The sequence below is a fragment of the Lissotriton helveticus genome, chromosome 4_1 (genome assembly GCF_964261635.1).
Source record: "Lissotriton helveticus chromosome 4_1, aLisHel1.1, whole genome shotgun sequence".
Taxonomy (NCBI): Eukaryota; Metazoa; Chordata; class Amphibia; order Caudata; family Salamandridae; genus Lissotriton; species Lissotriton helveticus.
This window is the reverse complement of record NC_136063.1, coordinates 169,129,893-169,147,526: the sequence shown is the minus strand read 5'-3', so window position 1 is coordinate 169,147,526 and position 17,634 is coordinate 169,129,893. Positions and strand designations below refer to the sequence as shown.

At 42.6% G+C, this 17,634-nt stretch overlaps 1 protein-coding gene across 3 annotated transcripts in view; it reads right to left on the bottom strand.

Annotated features, from left to right (window-relative positions):
- The window catches only part of TOP1MT (DNA topoisomerase I mitochondrial), a 1,348,974-nt gene that overhangs the window by 394,816 nt on the left and 936,524 nt on the right, over positions 1 to 17,634 (bottom strand). For all 3 annotated transcript variants that reach the window (XM_078686649.1, XM_078686647.1, XM_078686648.1), the window contains 4 exons: positions 10,193 to 10,336; positions 2,528 to 2,713; positions 2,063 to 2,131; positions 32 to 146 (listed from right to left, as the gene is read on the bottom strand). In XM_078686649.1, coding sequence (XP_078542775.1) covers positions 32 to 146; positions 2,063 to 2,131; positions 2,528 to 2,713; positions 10,193 to 10,336 — 514 coding nt within the window. The remainder of the gene's footprint in view (positions 1 to 31; positions 147 to 2,062; positions 2,132 to 2,527; positions 2,714 to 10,192; positions 10,337 to 17,634) is intronic.

The following is a 17,634-nucleotide window of genomic DNA, read 5'->3' as shown; positions in this document are numbered from 1 at the left end:
CTTAATGTCATCTTGGATGAGCCAAGCTTACCATTGGTGAGTGCCTTCAACTGTTCCTGTAAGGTAATGGAAGCATTGTAAGTTCGGAAGACTTTAGCAGTCAATCCATCCATTAAGTCCTGAAGATGTTTGTTAACACTTGTTGTCTGCAAAGAAAAAAAAGATGTAATGTACGCCATATTTGATCACAGGGAAGCAAAAAAGTACTCCTTTCTATATCGGTTTTTCTCAAATAGTTTATCACAGCCTTTAGAAATAAAATATTACTAACAGTAACATCTGTTTAGAGATTCACAGGCTACAAAACAAGCAGTTTATTCCTAGCAACTTACTAGATACATATGAATAGACATTTGTACTTGGAATGTTATTGACAGAGGACATTCAATCTTTGCCATACATCATATTCTTCATCAGGACAATATCTCCATCACAATTAGAACAGAACAGTTGGATCATTTATGTTGTAAGCGTGCAATTGGTTATGTGCAGGTCGCAGAGTTTGCTTTTTTAGTTTTGCACTGTTTGGTGTGAAAGTAAAATGAGTGACGTAGGAAGAGATTTGTATTTCATGAAAATGGGTGAATGCACCGAAGACCTATCAGTTCTTCAATTAGGGTTTGGGAGTGCAGAGTAGTGTCAATTGTTTATTTGCTTGGCCAGAATGTTGGTGGATGTCATATGATGCAACGTTATGAGCCTTAAGGTGTGTACGTTTATGTTTGTTATAACTGCGTGTTGGTGCATGGCAGCTCTGTTAATTTGGCAGAGTACAGACAACTAAACAGCTTTGGCGCATTATGGTGAGAATATGCTGTATAACATGCGTAGAAGTATAATTATTTATAGGAAAAGACATGCACACTATAGTATGACGTTAATATTGTGCACAGCTGTTGTGCATCCATGTGCATGACCTCATGAAGGTGAATTGTCAGCCAGGATAAAAGCAGCATAAGCATGCCATACTAACAGATTTAAGGGCAGTTTTTATACTCTTGACAACCGGGACAGAATAGCACATGCAATTCATTAATCACGATTTAGGGATGGCTTGAAAGAAAAACGCAAATGACAAAAGCAGTTTTCGAAACAAACTGTTTGAACAAGTCTCCAAAACATTTTTATCTTCCCAAAAAAGAGGTCTCGATTTCCCACACAGTGTAGAAATAACAAACAAATGAAGAAGAAGCATTATTAGCTTTCAAAGCTGCACTTCCAGAAGCAAAACCTCTTTACAAAGGCGATCCAGAGGCTTAGAAGGTCTGATGGGACGGGGCAGGAACAGTTTGTCTGTAATGGTGACTAAGCAAGTTGTATCACTTAACAGTCTGAAAACAGACTTTTACACACGTCTTACATATCAGGAGTTAGTTTATACTTTTGCATGGCACTACTAGCCAGAGCTGGTGTTGTAACCTTTTTTCAAACTGAAGTTTTGGGTTCCTCTGAGTAGAAGACTCATAATTACTTTTCACGTATGCCACTATTCATTTAGTCACCACCTCACCCTCAAATGCCCACTTTTTTCCATTTGTCCTTCCATAACTCAAATCAAGGAAGGTCTGAAAAAACAACTCTTGGTTCTTATTACATCCTAGTCTGTATCCCTTACCTCTTCACCTCATTCCACCTGTGCTACTATTTTTCTTTTGAATTTGAAATCATGCATTGACTTGAGTTCTCACTGTAAATGTACCTAATGTCTACCTACTCTTATCTTCTCGCTGTGCATCCTTTTACTATGTACAGAGCTCTTCTGCCTTTTGGGCTCAGTTTGCACCCAGCGCATAAAAACAAAATAATATTAACCGCCACTGCACAAACCATCTTGTCAAACATTTTCCTTGGTTGACACGGGCAACACTACCACAAAATACAGGAAATCCATAGGTTAATACACTAGACTGTCTGGGTTTGGTAGGGTCTAAACTAATGCAAAATAATTATCACAAAAACAACTACAATTATTTTGTCATCTCCTTTGTATGGCCATGAATGCGCAAACGTTAAACAACAGTTCCCGAAGGATAATGCCTCAAAAGAATGCTGGTCTACTCACATTAAGCCGATCAAACAGGTCGTCCCCTGGTTCTTTGTTCTCCAAAAAACGGTATAAATTCTTGAATACCTATAGTACCATCACCAAGAAAAAAATATTTGTTCAATCAGATGCGTGGTGCCACTAAAGACGTTAGCAATATGAATAAGACAGAGCAGTCAATGGACCAGGATAATTAAAATAGGAACAGCCAGTGATGCTCTTCCACTACATAGGTCACCCAGTTTTAGATCAATTGTGTAGGTGGAACACCACCAAATAAAGGTCTCGGAGTTATCAAAATAAGAGCTGGCAAGGGCTTTGCATCACAGGTCTAGAGTAAAAATCAGAATCGAGCCATGTTGCACCACTGCTTCGAAGTTTAACAAACAAGAAAATGAAATAAACATATCCAAATGTAAATGTACCACAGCAAATACTTGGGTTGAATTTAAAAAAAAAAAAGACAGGCATAGTTATACTCACCTCCTTGAGAACTGGCACTTTGTTGTAATAGCGGATGGAATCTTTCCCAAGAAAATCAAACTCTACCACATACTCTTGACCATCCAACTTGGGGTGTAGTTTGATGTGCTCCACACGCAATGAGCAGCAGCCAACAGTGTCCGCTGTTTCACCTTCTTCCTTCTCATTACCGGCTCTCAGAGCAAGCTTTTGGTTAAGGGGAGAACAAAACAATTCCATAAATAATAATTCAACAGTCAAATATTTAACTAAGATAGTAGAACTAAGTACAAAATTGGTCTACACTGATGCACAGCAGTTCCTGTCAAAGAGTACCACAACTGTTCTTAAGATTACCGAGTTTCTTTTAATTGTAGCAAGGGAAGCAAACTATGAGCTGCACAATATAACATCTTCCCTGTTTCATCCTCTTCTTTACCCATACACACAAACATCCCATTCTTTAAAATGCGCATGAAGTGGCAGCCAAGTGATGAAACGTGCAGCACACAGGGTCATGCTCTTGGCTCTTTCTAAGCTCTAATACCCGCTAACAAGAGGAGCCCTTGACCCTCTTAGCCAAGACCACACCCAGAAGATGGAAGTGATGCTGTGGTACATCATTGGAGGGTAACATGATATTTGCCCTCTAATGGCAGCCAGGATGAAGTTCCTTCCTGCTGGTCCTCAGTCGACTATGCATCTGTGATGTGCAAAGGTACGCTGCAAAGGACAGGAACAGGTCAGGACTTCATAGGTAGACTATGCTGCCTCATCCGAGCAGCTTTGAGATTAGCAATGCGGTCAGACTAAGAGAGCAGATACGATGGAAGAAGGAAAAAAGAGGCAAGCTGGAGGAAAAGAAAGAGAACAAAAGGAAAGTTAGGGGTTACAATTCAGGCAAAGATGTATGTGCTTATTTCCGTCCAAATCCCATCTTTCTGCTTTTCCTTCCTGACACCTCCCATCCTCTCCATAATCTTCAAAAAGGTATTTACAGATAGCTGGTTTTTATGGCTCCAGTCAGTGCCCTGATACTGGTACCTAGTAAGCACGGTGATCAGCGCTTTGCTGGGGGAGTCTGCAGGACCAGTCTAGCTCTGACCCCCCAGAACTGTATTCAATCTCAAGCACTGTTCTGTGATACTTTCAGTACAGGAGGGCACTTTCTGGGATGGAAAAGACCCTTCCTCTGACAGCTTATTGCCCATCAGACAAATCATGATATAATTTCTACATGTTGTTTCCATTGACCTCTAAGACTAAAAGGATTTTTCTTTGGAATAGTCCCCAGTTAAAAACCTATCTGCTCCCTACAGCACCAAAGGGCTTTGCAATAAGCATTTGCTGGGCAGCCAGACCAAGCCTTTTCTGTTCATCTCTCATCTGAACTCTAATTCTAACCTGCTTTTGCATAAGCATATCATTTATGATCATTCAAAGGATTTGAAATTGTGGGGGTACTAACCCTAGGTACTGTTATCAACACCTACTGGTGTATATATGAAGCAGTGTTCAATAAAACTTAGTTTCTGAGCCCAAATCCTTCATTCCTGTGGTTGAGTACAGGTTATAATGATTAACATGGACACTGTCACTTCCAGGTTTTTATTTAAGAACGCCGAGATATACTAATGCAATTTAGAGCTGTAACTGCAAAAGGTAATGCTCATTTTCTTCATCTGCGGAATTGAGAACCAGAGACCAATCAGCTTTAGCAAGCTTATACAAGCCCCGATAACAATATCCTTAATTATACAGTCCACTACACCTAGACTGGGCTCCCCCACTTCCATTTTTGTAAACCAGCAGAACTGCAGGTGAGGGCTTTATCTCATGGATGGTCTACGTTCCCTCGAGAATGACATGCTTTTAAATTTGAGATAAAAACATATAACTTTCGTCCGACTTACAAGACTCCGAGTCCTGCAGATAATCAAGTACATCCTAGAGTAGTAGATCTGGATTTCGTACATCCTACATATCCTTCAGGAAGAGCACATCCCGTACCTCACTATCACCGATCAACTTGAGTGCTTGACTCTTGGGGTACTATTTCTCTCATCCAAGTACCTGGTTGTCAGGGTAAATATGGTGCGGTTCTCTCCTGTGTATGGTCATGAATGAGCAAACGGTAAACAACAGTTCCTGACTGTTGTTTAACGTTTGCTCATTCATGACCATACAAAGCTCACAACAGAAACAAGTGGCTGAGGTTCTGTCGTGGTATCTGCCACAGAATATTGGTCTGCTTGTTTATTTGGTACACAATGTCATTCTCATCAAAATAATCAATAAAATAATTTATTTTATTTGGAAATTTGCAAGTTTTCTGCATGATCAGTGGGCTGGCCACCTACAGGTACGGGTAAATACACTTTTCACTGTTATCAAGGTTAATGGATGGCATCTGACTGGCCTACTCAACATGTTTCCATGAGTCCATTTACGAGGGGGGATTTCAATCAGCTACTGGTCATATAAATGCACACAGCTTGTGAGCCTACAATTTCCTGCGACAAGTCTAAAATTCCTACTTTTTAGTCACTTTTACTTCTTACAGACATATTAGTGTCATTCAAGGCCTGCTTACTTTCAAATGCTGTGATGCAGTAGGACAAGATGGTGTGAGACCCAATGTCTCATCTATTTTGTTTCCGGTGTATGTGGAAATGAAGGTTTCTTGTGCACTCAAGCTAAGTCTACGTACGGCTTTAGACATGCAATGATTTACTGAGCAGCTACCAAACTCTGTCGTTTAGAAAGCAGAGTGAGATATTCCCTAATTTTTCTCATACTGTTTTTACACATGCCTCACTATACTCCTCCTGTTTCTCCTATTTTCACAGTTCTGCTTCTTTCATGTATACACTGTTCTCTTCCCTTAACAAATCTCGCACTGTCTAGCTGTTCTTCTGTCCTTACTTTGCTCTTAACTCTGTGTCTTTTCCATCTCTTTATTTATATCTCATTAACCTGGGCCTCTGTCTGCTTTTCTTCTCTCATTTCTTTGCTATCGTTTCCACCCTTTTTTAAACATCATCCATTATCCAACTTCTTTGAAATGCACATTATCCACTTCTCTCCGATCTGCATCTCGTCCCTAACATTTAATGCATCTCTTATAGTCTACTTCTGTAAATGTTATCCACTTATGTTCTGTCTGCTATTCTTTCCTTCCCTTTAAACACCTCCCACTATCAAGCACCAGTCTTACAGACTGTCCCCCAACTAACCCAATCTCCTGTAGACAATTCGGCAAACCTAGGATGTGAATATCAGAGCACAAACATGCTCAGCAAGTCAATAATAAAAATCCATATTCATTCAGGGCTAGGCTCATTAGTTGTGAGAAGGCAGCAGTAATACCGTATGCAAGGCTTCAGGGGTAGGCAACACAAAGCAGTGCCAGAGACTGGCAATTCTGACAAAGAAAATTGAGCATCAATCGTAATGTACTGGGAAAGCCGGCATAAGCCAGGGCTGCCTGCACCTATTTTGAGCAGCTGCTCAAACGTCTGCTGATGTTCTCTCCCTCAGGAATACAAGGTTGCTCACTGGGTAATGGGCAGGTGGTGTAAGCCATAAATGCTCAAGGTACACTATGAGGAAAACAACTGCATGTCCTTACTGACTTGAAACATAGTACAACATGTACATCCACCATGTCAGGCTAATATATACACCCATGCCAATACTCCAATATGGCCATGGAAGAGAAATACTGACCTGTTTTCCCGGTTGATTTGCATTGCATTGTGTTGTAAAATGTATTTAGCGCTTCATAACTGTAGTGAATTGGGTTACTGGTTGAGGGGGTCGAGGCCCACCAAGGTAACTACTACAATCCTTGCCAGGGTGAACCACAAAACTGTAAAAAGTATTTATACAGCATAAAACAGTAATAGAGTGAAAACACAACAAAAGAAAAATCCCAAACCAATTTAGAAAAATGTATTTATTTTTGTATTTATAATCAAAATGTTCTTGATGTGTATCATAGAACAATAGTGATAGCAAACAGTCCACAGTGCAAAGCATTACAATATTACAGTAGTAGGTATTAAAGAAAAGAGGTGTATCAATTGCTACCCAGGTTGTAATACGATCACCACCTCCCACAGACCTTTCTGCGCTTGCAGCGGCAGCCCCTTGCAGTATATATGGTTTACTCTACTTTGGCACAACAGTCCATTGCGGAGCATCATTCGGCTAGCGTTGATGGTGCTGGAGATTTCCGAAGTAGGGCAGTGTAACACTTAGCAATCATTGTAGCTATGCCAACCAAGGTGCTCTCTCCCCAGACACCTCACTCCAGGTTGCCCCGCAGTGCAAAGCGAGAACAGTCCTCCTGCCTCACCAGAATTCTAGAGAGTGTGGTAAAGATCACAGATCAGTATCTGGCGACAATGTGGAAGAATTTGCAGTGATCACATGGCCACATGTGGCTCGGGCCCCACCTAGTTGCCATCATGACTACGGGGTAAAGTAGGAGTTACTTTAGTTGAAACAGAAAACCTTTTGATAGATAAAATGACACCAAAACGAAATAACTCCAATCAGGTACAACCAGAGTTATGATTTTTGAAAAAGTTTTTAGTGAAATTTAGCACCTAAAAGACCAAAGCGTCACCTGCAGGTATCTAGTCATGAAAGACCGGGCCAAAGTCAAAACTAGCACTGGTTGTAATGGAGCGGGGTCGGATATAAGCAGTGGATTGTGCTCGGTCTGGGCTTTCATTGAGACTTAAAAAAATGTAAGTCAAAAAATCTTTGAGAAGGTAGAGATCAGCAGGGCAAGGCAGCAGGCTAAGTCTGAGGAGTCATCAATGCCAGTGTTACAAATTGAGGTTTCTGATTGGAAGAGTATACACCGTGCCCAAGCAGGAGCCAATATCCTATTCAAGGAAAGTCAGATACATAACCTGAATTAACCTGTGCTCGCCCTCTTGTAGCTGGCACAGAGCAGTCAGGCTTAACTTAAGAGGCAATGTGTAAAGTGTTTGTGCAGCACTTTAATTATAGTCACAGTGAAAACATCACAAAATAACGGCACACACGTTTAGAAAAATAAAGAATATTTGTATGAGTAAAACAAGACCCAAAACGACAAAACTAAAATAAGAAGAACTTGAGATATGAATTTATAAAGATTAAATGCAAAGCTGTGCTTAGAAGTCAATAGAGGGCAAAAAGTTATTTGAGGTTGCGAGGGAATGGTACAAATCCAAAGTACAGAAATCACGCAGGGCCCACTGGAAAATGTACCTTGTTTGGATATATAGAGTACAATGCCTTGGTCTTTTCCCTGAAACCGGGTCGATGTGTCAGAGTCGAACCTCGCAGACTGTCGAAGGTTCGACACTGTCATTGAGCCTCTCAATTGGTGTCAAAGGATTGGCACTGCATCGTCAAACTCGCAGTCGGGACCCGCGTCGTCGAATCGGCACGGCGTCTGTTCCCATTGGTGTAAAGGGGCCACTGCATTTTTTTTTTTTCAAGAAAACTGCTTCACAATCCTTTGCGGAGGCCTACGACTGGAGGGGACACCTTAGGCAAAAGTAACGCTGTTAAACTGCAGAGTGTAGCAGCACCAGCAGAGTAGCAAGAAGTCTTTTGTGTCCCGGTGTTCGATTTCTCTGCTCTGCCCTACATAAGGGGGGCACAAAATGACAATACTTCAAAGGATCAGCACACGCCAGCTCCCTTATCCGACTAGTAAAGAAACCAACCAAGAAGTCACACTGTAAACAGATACAGATCTGCATCGGTAGCAGCTCAAAAGACAATGAAGACAGCAAGGAGAAGATGCAGTTACTTCCAGATCTTTTTGAGAGAGGGCACACAGATACAGGAAAAAAATAAGTACAGCGCAATTAATGTTAAGAATGGAATGTATCAAGTGTCATATCTTAGCAGGAAAGCATGCAAATGGACACAGGCCATGAATAAATTGTTATGTGGGTATCAAGGTTTAGTCAGATTCTCCTTAAAGCGATCATCCAAATCTCTACATCAGAGAAGGCTACAACTAATGTAATTCAACTTTAGACTGGAACCAAGTGGTTTCAAAATTATCAGCAAACATGATGAATTAACAAAGAAGCATAGCACAGGCTCTAAACTAGAGTTTGTCTTGAAAGCAAAGTCAGAGAGGTCTTCAAGCAATGCCCTGTGGTCGCACAGTCACCAGATGTTGACAATAGGTCATATTCAAACCGATGGAAGGTATCCTGTAATTGCAGTGCTGGGTACACTATAATGAGGATAATTCCGGTGTCCCTGCAGGTGTATCCTATACATCTACTCAACAAAACTAGTTATTCTTGGCATCTAGCAAAATCAGGCAGACAGAATCGTGAACTGCTGAGGTGGAATAGTTAAAAAAAAAAAAAAAAAAAAAAAAGATTCAGGATGTGGGTGATGCCCCACATTTTACCTTGGAAACAATGTGCCTGCCCTTTTACTAGGACAGGGACCATATGACACCTCCTAAAAAGCTGATGCAGATGTTTATGAAGTGCAGAGTGGGACAATGGTGGCCTGGACCAAAACAATTGTAGAATATCTGGAGCATAGAATCGCTATGCTCCAGATATTCTACAATTGTTTTGGTCCAGGCCACCATTGTCCCACTCTGCACTTCATAAACATCTGCATCAGCTTTTTAGGAGGTGTCATATGATGAACTGGATGAATCACTCATCCTTAAAACTAAATGGGTCAAAAACGGAGGTGATGCTCCTAGGAAAACAATGGACGACCATCCCTCCAGCACTTTGGCCCGACGTGTTTGGGGAAATCCCTCCCCCGAAACGTGAAATTAAGACACTCGGTGTGTGGCTCGAGCCAGAACTTACTATGAAAACTCAAGCAACCAAAACCTCGGGTACCTGCTTCGGGCTGATGCGCACGACCCGCAAGATTCTCCCCCTACTGCCACCTACCTCCAGGAAACTACTTATCCAGGGACTGGTATTGTCCCGCCTGGACTACAGCGACCTGGTCTACCTGGGAGCCCCTGAGGCCACACTGACGAAGCTCCAGCGGTCACAGAACGCGGCGGCGCGCCTGCTCACCAATACCCCCTCCAGAATGTCCGCCAAGCCGGCCCTCAAGGCCCTGCACTGGCTCCCTGTGCGCCAAAGGGTGCAATTTAAAGCGATGTGTACTACACATAAGCTGATCAACGGATCTGGCCCTGCGATCCTCAGTAAAATGATCACTCCCTATATAGCAGCCAGACCCTTACGATCCCAGAATGAAAACATGGCTAGCGTTCCTAGATTCAAACGATCTCGGACAGGAGGACGACAATTCTCCGTTCAAGCCGCCGCCGGATGGAATGCTCTTCCCCGCTCCCTGAGACTGGAACCCAATTACTTGCCATTTCGCAAGAAATTGAAGGCACATCTATTCCCTAAATAGAATCCCCTCTAAATATCTCTCCCCTCGCCCTCCCCCTCATCAGGATCACAACCCTCACAGCGCGGGGATGCCCTTGGGTCACCAGGCGCTTTAGAAATCGCTAAATAAATAAATAAATAAATAAGAGTAGGAGTACTAGATAGAATAACTGACATTCAGCTTAGGCTTGTTTTATTTTCTATTTATATAAAGAGTCATAACCCCAAACTTTCAGGTTGCTCTCACACACCCATTACACCATAATGATGCAGTTATTACCTTATCAATAAAGTAAAGTGCCACAGCTCTTTGTCTGGTCTTCATCTCCCTAGCTTTGAAGTCAGCTCGATACTGTTTTCGGATTTTGTCCACCACATCTTTCAAGCGTCTTGCCACTTCATACTTCTGCCAGTCCTTTTCTCCCTGTAAAGTGGAAATGAGCATTGATTACCTCACAAAATGTTTAACTCCTCTGAAGACAGATCTGTCACTAACCACTGACATAGTTTGAGCATATAAAAATAAACGTAAAACGTTAGGAGTCACCATATTTGTGAGTCTCGCCTACTTTCACTTTTATGCACACAGTACATGACTTACCAGTTACAACTCCTTAAGTCGTGCACAAGTGTTAACAATTTCCAACAAATCAAATTTGATTTTTGTGAAAGACTGACCCAAGCATGCACTCTAATTTTTTCATCTTCACTCACAACCACAATTTAAACTCATCTGTTTATCAGTTCAAAATCCAATACTTCGAGGGAGCTTCCAACCTCATTTTACTTTATTTTGCATACTTTTATTCAAGTCTTTCACACCATTATTTCTTTTTTTCTCTTTTAGGTAAATGCAACGTTTAATTAGAAGGGTTGGCAGACGCCACCATAGACCTTTCACTACCATTTGTCAGCAATATTATTTTTGACTATAAAAGAAAAAGCTATTACTGTTTACTTTTTCTTAAAACACTGCTGGTCTAACCAGGCTTCTATCCGGGCAACAAAGCTCCCTACTGCAACTTTTTTAATGCATTTCCAACTTCTGATACTGCTGCAAAGATCATTCCTCGGTCCCCAAGTACTCCCTCTTCTCGTTAATATACAATATCACCTGAGAAAGGTTTGAACCCCAACTTTTCTTTTACTGGTTTCTGTGTTTTACCCTCCTTAATACTAATATCACACCCTTCACTTTGAAAGCAGATTGCAACAAAGATGTATTACAATACTTTCCTTTTACCGCTCTTTCACTATCTGCTTTACTATGGGAGAGTCCAGATTTGAGTATCTTTCCTTTCTGCTCAATTTTTCAAAATAGAACAAAATAGAAAATTCAATTTCTTGACCATAAACTTACCCCAGGCAACTTCATGTTTTCCTCCGTCTTTTGTATCTTAAATAACGTTGCCTCAAAACCTTACTTTTTTCCTTAACTGCACTTTCGTTTCAGGAACATACTTTTCCTGCAGTATTCAAGTCAAACCATACAACTGATAAAGACAAAGTGTCTATCACCTTTTTCATCGTGGACCACTTGACAAATAGCATTTATAAAGCACCCATCACCAGATTGAGTCTCAACACTGGTTTTCCTGTTGGGATTTCTGGCTTTGATAGTCTCACATAAATATCTAATGTTACTCCACTGTAAGGACCCTTCACTATTATGCTATGTCTAGTTAAATGCAGGATGGCTCTTACATTTTTCAACCCAACTTTCTCTCTGTCTTAAAACAGTTTGATCCACTCGTATGCTAGTCGCCATTTATTTTGTCACCATTAATCCTCACATAAGTATGAGCAGAGTTTGTCAAATGTGGGAGAAATGTGAAGACAATGAAACTATACAAACTTCTTGTCCAGGGGTAACACCGCAATTGGTTATCAAAAGTATCTTTGAGAAAATAAACTGACTACTTTGATCCAAATAAAGTTTTAAAGCCACATTTTTATACATGGTGTGGAACTGGTTCCTCTGCTCAAGTCAAAAAACCATTGCACACCCAAAGGGTTAACTGAACATCTAATCAACAAGTTACTTACCTTGGGTAAGGCCTTATCTGGTAGAGAAAGGAACTGGATATTTTTTTCAGCAGTACCTCTGTGTGACGGTGCGACTCCGTAGTGATGTCCACCACTGAAAGTTTTTTTTTTACTTTTTCAGTATTGATTTTTCAGTTACCACAACCCAAAAACAATTATACATTGTCAATGTAGGGGTACAATTCAATTTGCTGTTGCCGAGTACATCCTGTCGGTCTTGCTTGGATCACATTGAAATAGAATTATCCATAAATGTTACTACGAGAAACTCCATACGGTTGCGCATGTCGATTTATTGCACAGTCATTCACACTTTCACAATTACTCTAGCATTGCCACCCTCTTCTCACTTCCAGTTTGGTCATTTAGCGCTTCCCCATCTCCTGCTCCATCCGGTTCTCAGCTTTCTTTACCCACCAGGTATTGCTGAAATATACTCCAGTAAGCTCTTGGCCTACCTTGCGGAGATATGAGCTCACTATAGGCGTCAGATTGAGCACTACAATAAATCATGTCTCTAGTCCATTCCTCCGCAGTTGGAATCGGGCACCTGAACCATCGCATCGCCACTCGCCTTTTAGCAAGTAACAGTTCCATCGTCACCAGCTGTCGGACCGCTTTATTGATCACCTTGTCATACCCCAGCATCGCAAGCAAAGGGTCTGGGACAAGAGTGAGTCTAGTTATTTTGTTTAAAATATGGAATATTTTTCACCAGAATTTTGATATTCCTGGGCAGCTCGACGCTGCATGTAGAAAACTGGCATGTGGCTCTGCGCAGCGATCACAGGCAGCTGATTCACATAGGCCATATCTAAACAACCTTTCTGGTGTATAATATGTTCTATTGATATATTTGAAATGTATGAGGCGATGCCTGCCATTTAACGATATTTGTTTAGTTACAGCACAGCAATATTGCCATTCCTGGTCTCCAATTCCCCGCACCAAATCTCTCTGCCAGTCCTGCCTCACTCACCAATGTAACATCCTTCTGTATTCTTGTGTGATATTATAGATCCTGGAGACCAGCTTGGCAGAGGAGGAAGCTCAGATAGTATGAGTGAGGGCTAGTACCTCAGGTGGTTCCTGGAGACTTTACCCTAATTGTGTCTTCAACGCATGTTGTATTCTGAAATGCTGATAGCGAACCAAAGGTGAAGGAGTATGATCTTCAGCGAATATATTATTCCATTTATGGAATTCCCTATCCTTGAACAGGTCACCTACTTCTGTAACATTTACCCTGGGAAGTGCATTGGGAACCTCCCTTTCCTTGCCTGCCGGGAGCCAGGTGCACCATTCTAGAGGTGTCAAAGGCGAGTACAATAACGCACTAGCCTGTCTATCAAGCAGATTGCGCCAGGCATGAATGGTGGGGTTAACAGAGTATAGTAAGCCGTGGTTTCAAGTGGGCATCTTAAATAGCACCTGAGGAAGGGTGTCTGGGTCAGCTGCTATTTTCTTTAAGTGTGAGACGGTATCCATGCATGAGCTGTGTGAGCACGGAGCTGCTCTATAATATAATTCTAGATCTGGGGCGTTGAAACCCCCCCATGGAATATAGCATAGTGAGAGTATCCCATTTGACCCGGCGTTGTTTACCTGTCCAGGCTAGTTTGATCAAGAGAGATCTCATCTTACAGAATATGTCCGCCGGAAGCAACATGGGGATATTTTGAAAGAGAAATAACAGTCTTGGAAGGACGACCATCTTCATCAATGAGATCCATCCATCAATGCGAGGGGTAATCCTATTCGTCTTGTCACGTCTTCCTCAAGCCTACCCAGGGCTTTCCCATAATTGTCAGTAAGGACTACCTCTAAATCGGTGTGCACCTAATAAGGGACTGAATCTGTGGTCCACTGCAATGGGAATTCCATGTGAATAGGTTGTGTAGACTGGGTCGACAGGAAAATAATGGATTTGAGCCAGTTGATACTTAAGCCAGGCAGCTGCCCAAAACAGACCACCTCAGTTAACACCCGAGTAAGGTGAGTAGCAGACTCTCATACATATAGGAGCATGTTATCCGTATAGGCTGATGCTATCAATTAGTAAGCTGGGAAGCGCACCCTTCTAGGACTATGATATTCCTTAAGACTACACAGCAGCGGCTCAGCAACCAGCACTTATAGCAAAGGGGAGAGGGGCATCCTTGTCGTGTGCCTCTAGAAATGAGAATAGGGATTGTTCGTTAATTCCCCAATTTGAATCTGGTTACAAATGCCTCATACAATACTTTTACAAGCTGGAGAAATTCTTCTCCCACTCCAAAACGTCTCAGTACCGCTTCTATGAAAGGCCATTTCACAGAGTCAAATGCTTTCTCAGTGTCTAGAAAGACAGCTGCTGCATTGGCTTTTGGATTTATATGCTGAATCGCAGCCAAGATGATTCTAAGGTTAGATGTTAAATTACGCCCCAGAACAAAACCAGCCTGCTCTACTCCCACCAAGCTAGGGATCAGGGGTGCAATTCGGTTGGCCAGTATTTTAGCGAAAAGTTTCCTATCTACATTTAGCAGAGACAGGAGCCTGTAGAAAGAACAATCATTAGAGGGTTTCCCTGGCTTGGGAAGGGTGACTATTATAGCCTTTCCCATCGTGGGGGGCATCAGTTTATTCTCATCCATCTCCTCAAACAAAGAGACGAGGTGTGGTATAAGCAGGTCTTGAAAGGCTTTGTAAAAAGCGACCATCAGTCCATCCAATCCGAGAGTTGTTCCACCCCTTATTGATGTTAATGCTACCCTTACCTCCCTAAAGTCCAGAGGTGCCACGAGATACTCTCTGTGGGAGTCTGTAAACCAAGTCATCTGTATATGCATTAGGTATTCCTCTGTAGCTCTTTCGTCCTGTGTTATGCAAGAACTATACAGCTCCTCATAATATCTGCGGCATGTCAGCTATTCTTGACGAATCGTGTAACATTCTGCCATCCTCTCCCGAAAGTTCTAAGACGGTGCTAGTGTCCCTTGGGGGACGCTGCACGTTGGCTATCAGGGCTCCAGGATGCTCACCCTTCCCGTACACTTGCACTGTTGCATATTTGCCCAATTGTTTAACTTCTCTGCTTGGTCTTGATATTGTTCTAGTTTTTTTTAATGTTATCTAAGCATTTACTATCGCCAGCCCTTTGGTGTTCCTGCTCCAAGCGTGCAATTTCTGACTCTAGTCTTGTAAGCCTATTCTGAATAGAACACAGTACCCCTGCCTCTCCCTAATAAACATCTTGAAGGCTTCCCAAACGATCGAGGAGAATGACCCAAGGTTTTCCCTAAATATGGTCTCAATAGCCGTTGCCATTTCAGTGCGAAACACCTGGTCTAGTAAGGAGTAACCTCCATGTGAATGTGCAAAGCGCTCTACAGGGATTTCCAATTCCAACTGAACCGGTGAGTGATCTGAATACGTCCTAGGAAGGGGCTCGCAAATTGTGACCTGGGGGAGAAGCCTTCTGGACACCAACCCCAGGTCCCAGGATGCTTGTTTCCGGTCCAGGGAAGACATGGCTTGGCAGTTCGGGCTAGACTGTTCCCATGAGGAACAGGGTCAGACTGATTTGCATATGGCCATGTCTGAACTGGGATGGCTGAGTGAGCTAAAGAATGGTGATGGATTAAACCCAGATCAGTTGACTGGGGGTGAGTGTTTGATTTGCTCAAACGCTCCGTCCATTATCCCCTTTTGTATCGCTTTGTTCACCCTAAGTGTGGCAGGGTATGCTCAGACGTGAGTCCCTTGCTCACTTGACCACTGGATTCAAGATAGCCTGGCTGATGAGGATTAGGAATCCGAAACTGGTCCCAGGATGCTTGTTTCCGGTCCAGGGAAGACATGGCTTGGCAGTTCGGGCTGGACTGTTCCCATGAGGCACAGGGTCAGACTGATTTGCATATGGCCATGTATGAACTGGGGTGGCTGAGTGAGCTAAAGAATGGTGATGGATTAAACCCAGATCAGTTGACTGGGGGTGAGTGTTTGATTTGCTCAAACGCTCCGTCCATCATCCCCTTTTGTATCGCTCTTGTGTACATAGGTACTTTGACTATGTGCGGGTACCAGGATCCCCGTCATCACCGTTTCTTTAACAAAGGCCTTTGTTAAAGAAACACATAAGGTAGAGGCAGAATTTTTGTGAGAATCATATAGTGGAGTGGTACCTGGAATGGTTTTAATCTCTCCAAATGTGACCCTGTTGTGAGTTAGTGCTTGCATAGGATCATTAAAAATAAGAGCTTTTCCATATGCGTGCACTCTCAACTTGGCTGGGTAGACCAGGGAACCCGCAGGTGCCCGCGTTGCACCCCAGATAGCGTGTTTTTTGTGCAGGAGGAAGACCATTCAGACCGCGGCCGCCTCCTAACCCGGGCAGCCCACCCCTCACTTGGACCACAGACTGATTCAGTTGGCGTGCGTGCTCCGTCCTTGCGTCTCGATGCAGGCCCCAGCAACGGCTGGGACTCGTCACTCTCCGTGGGCCGCAGAAGCGTCTCTCAGGGTTTCGACCTCCGATCGTGTGAGGGGCACCACCCCGGCTCTGCAGGCAGTGAGGAGAGTTAAATTATTTGAGGAGAGAAGGAGGATCGTTGAGGATTGATATCATGGCTCACAGAGCTAACTCAGCGCGCAGTCATCTTTGGGCATGGCAAGCTCCGCCCACCTTAACCACTGAAAGTTCCGTTGACATTGTACATATATGCTCCTTACTGACACTCTGACATCGGTTTCTTTTACGACTACATTGCGCTCCAAATATGCTGGTCGTGAAAATAGTGTACCAATAAAGAGATATCTGTCTCTCTCTCTCTCCCTGTCAATACAGAGGTACCTGCAAGGAAGAATATCCCAATATCAAGCCGTAGGAATATTCCAATATCAAGCACGATAATAAAGATAGGAATAAATAATTTTGCGGAGCAGGGTAGATGGGTCTGTAAGTAATCTGCGGCTACATCCTGTGTTACCAGATAAAGCACTACCGAAGGTACGTGACTTGTTCATCTGATAGAGATATCTACTGTGGTGTGGCCTAAGTCCTGCTTTGCACGCATGTTATGTTAGCATGGCTTACTAGAAGTTAAATTATGATTGCACAGTTGCCATGATTTCACACACTTCGAAGATTTTCCGTTTCCAGGGATGCAGAGAGCGTTTTGCTGATCCTGATGTGATTTACTCTTGCTGAACTGAGAGGTAATGGGGTCCCCCAAACTAGCCTAAGAGACCTTTCTTAGTTTAGTAACATATTTCCTATATAGAGAGGGTGTCAAAACTAGGCGCTATAAGACCTGTTTCACCATCATTGTAATATGATTTATCCTTTAGTATTTTATGGAATTGTAACCATGCTGACCATATTATTTCTAATCATATGTCTGCTTATGTTGGCTAAGATACTGCACCTGAGATCACGTTGTTAAAATAAATATTTTAACCTTACACATGTCTCTTATTTACTCCTGTTGTGGACTGATAAGATAGTATAACGAAAGAGTGTTCTCACTTCCCACCATTCCTGAGTTTGTCCTAAGTCGCATGTTCTAGGTTGTCTAATCATTGGTTACTTTGCTACAGGACGAAGAACTAATGTGACACTGATGCTATCTGGTTGGGGTTTTCTAGGTACTGAGGTGAGTTTCTGGTACACCACAATTCACTGATGTCCTGGGT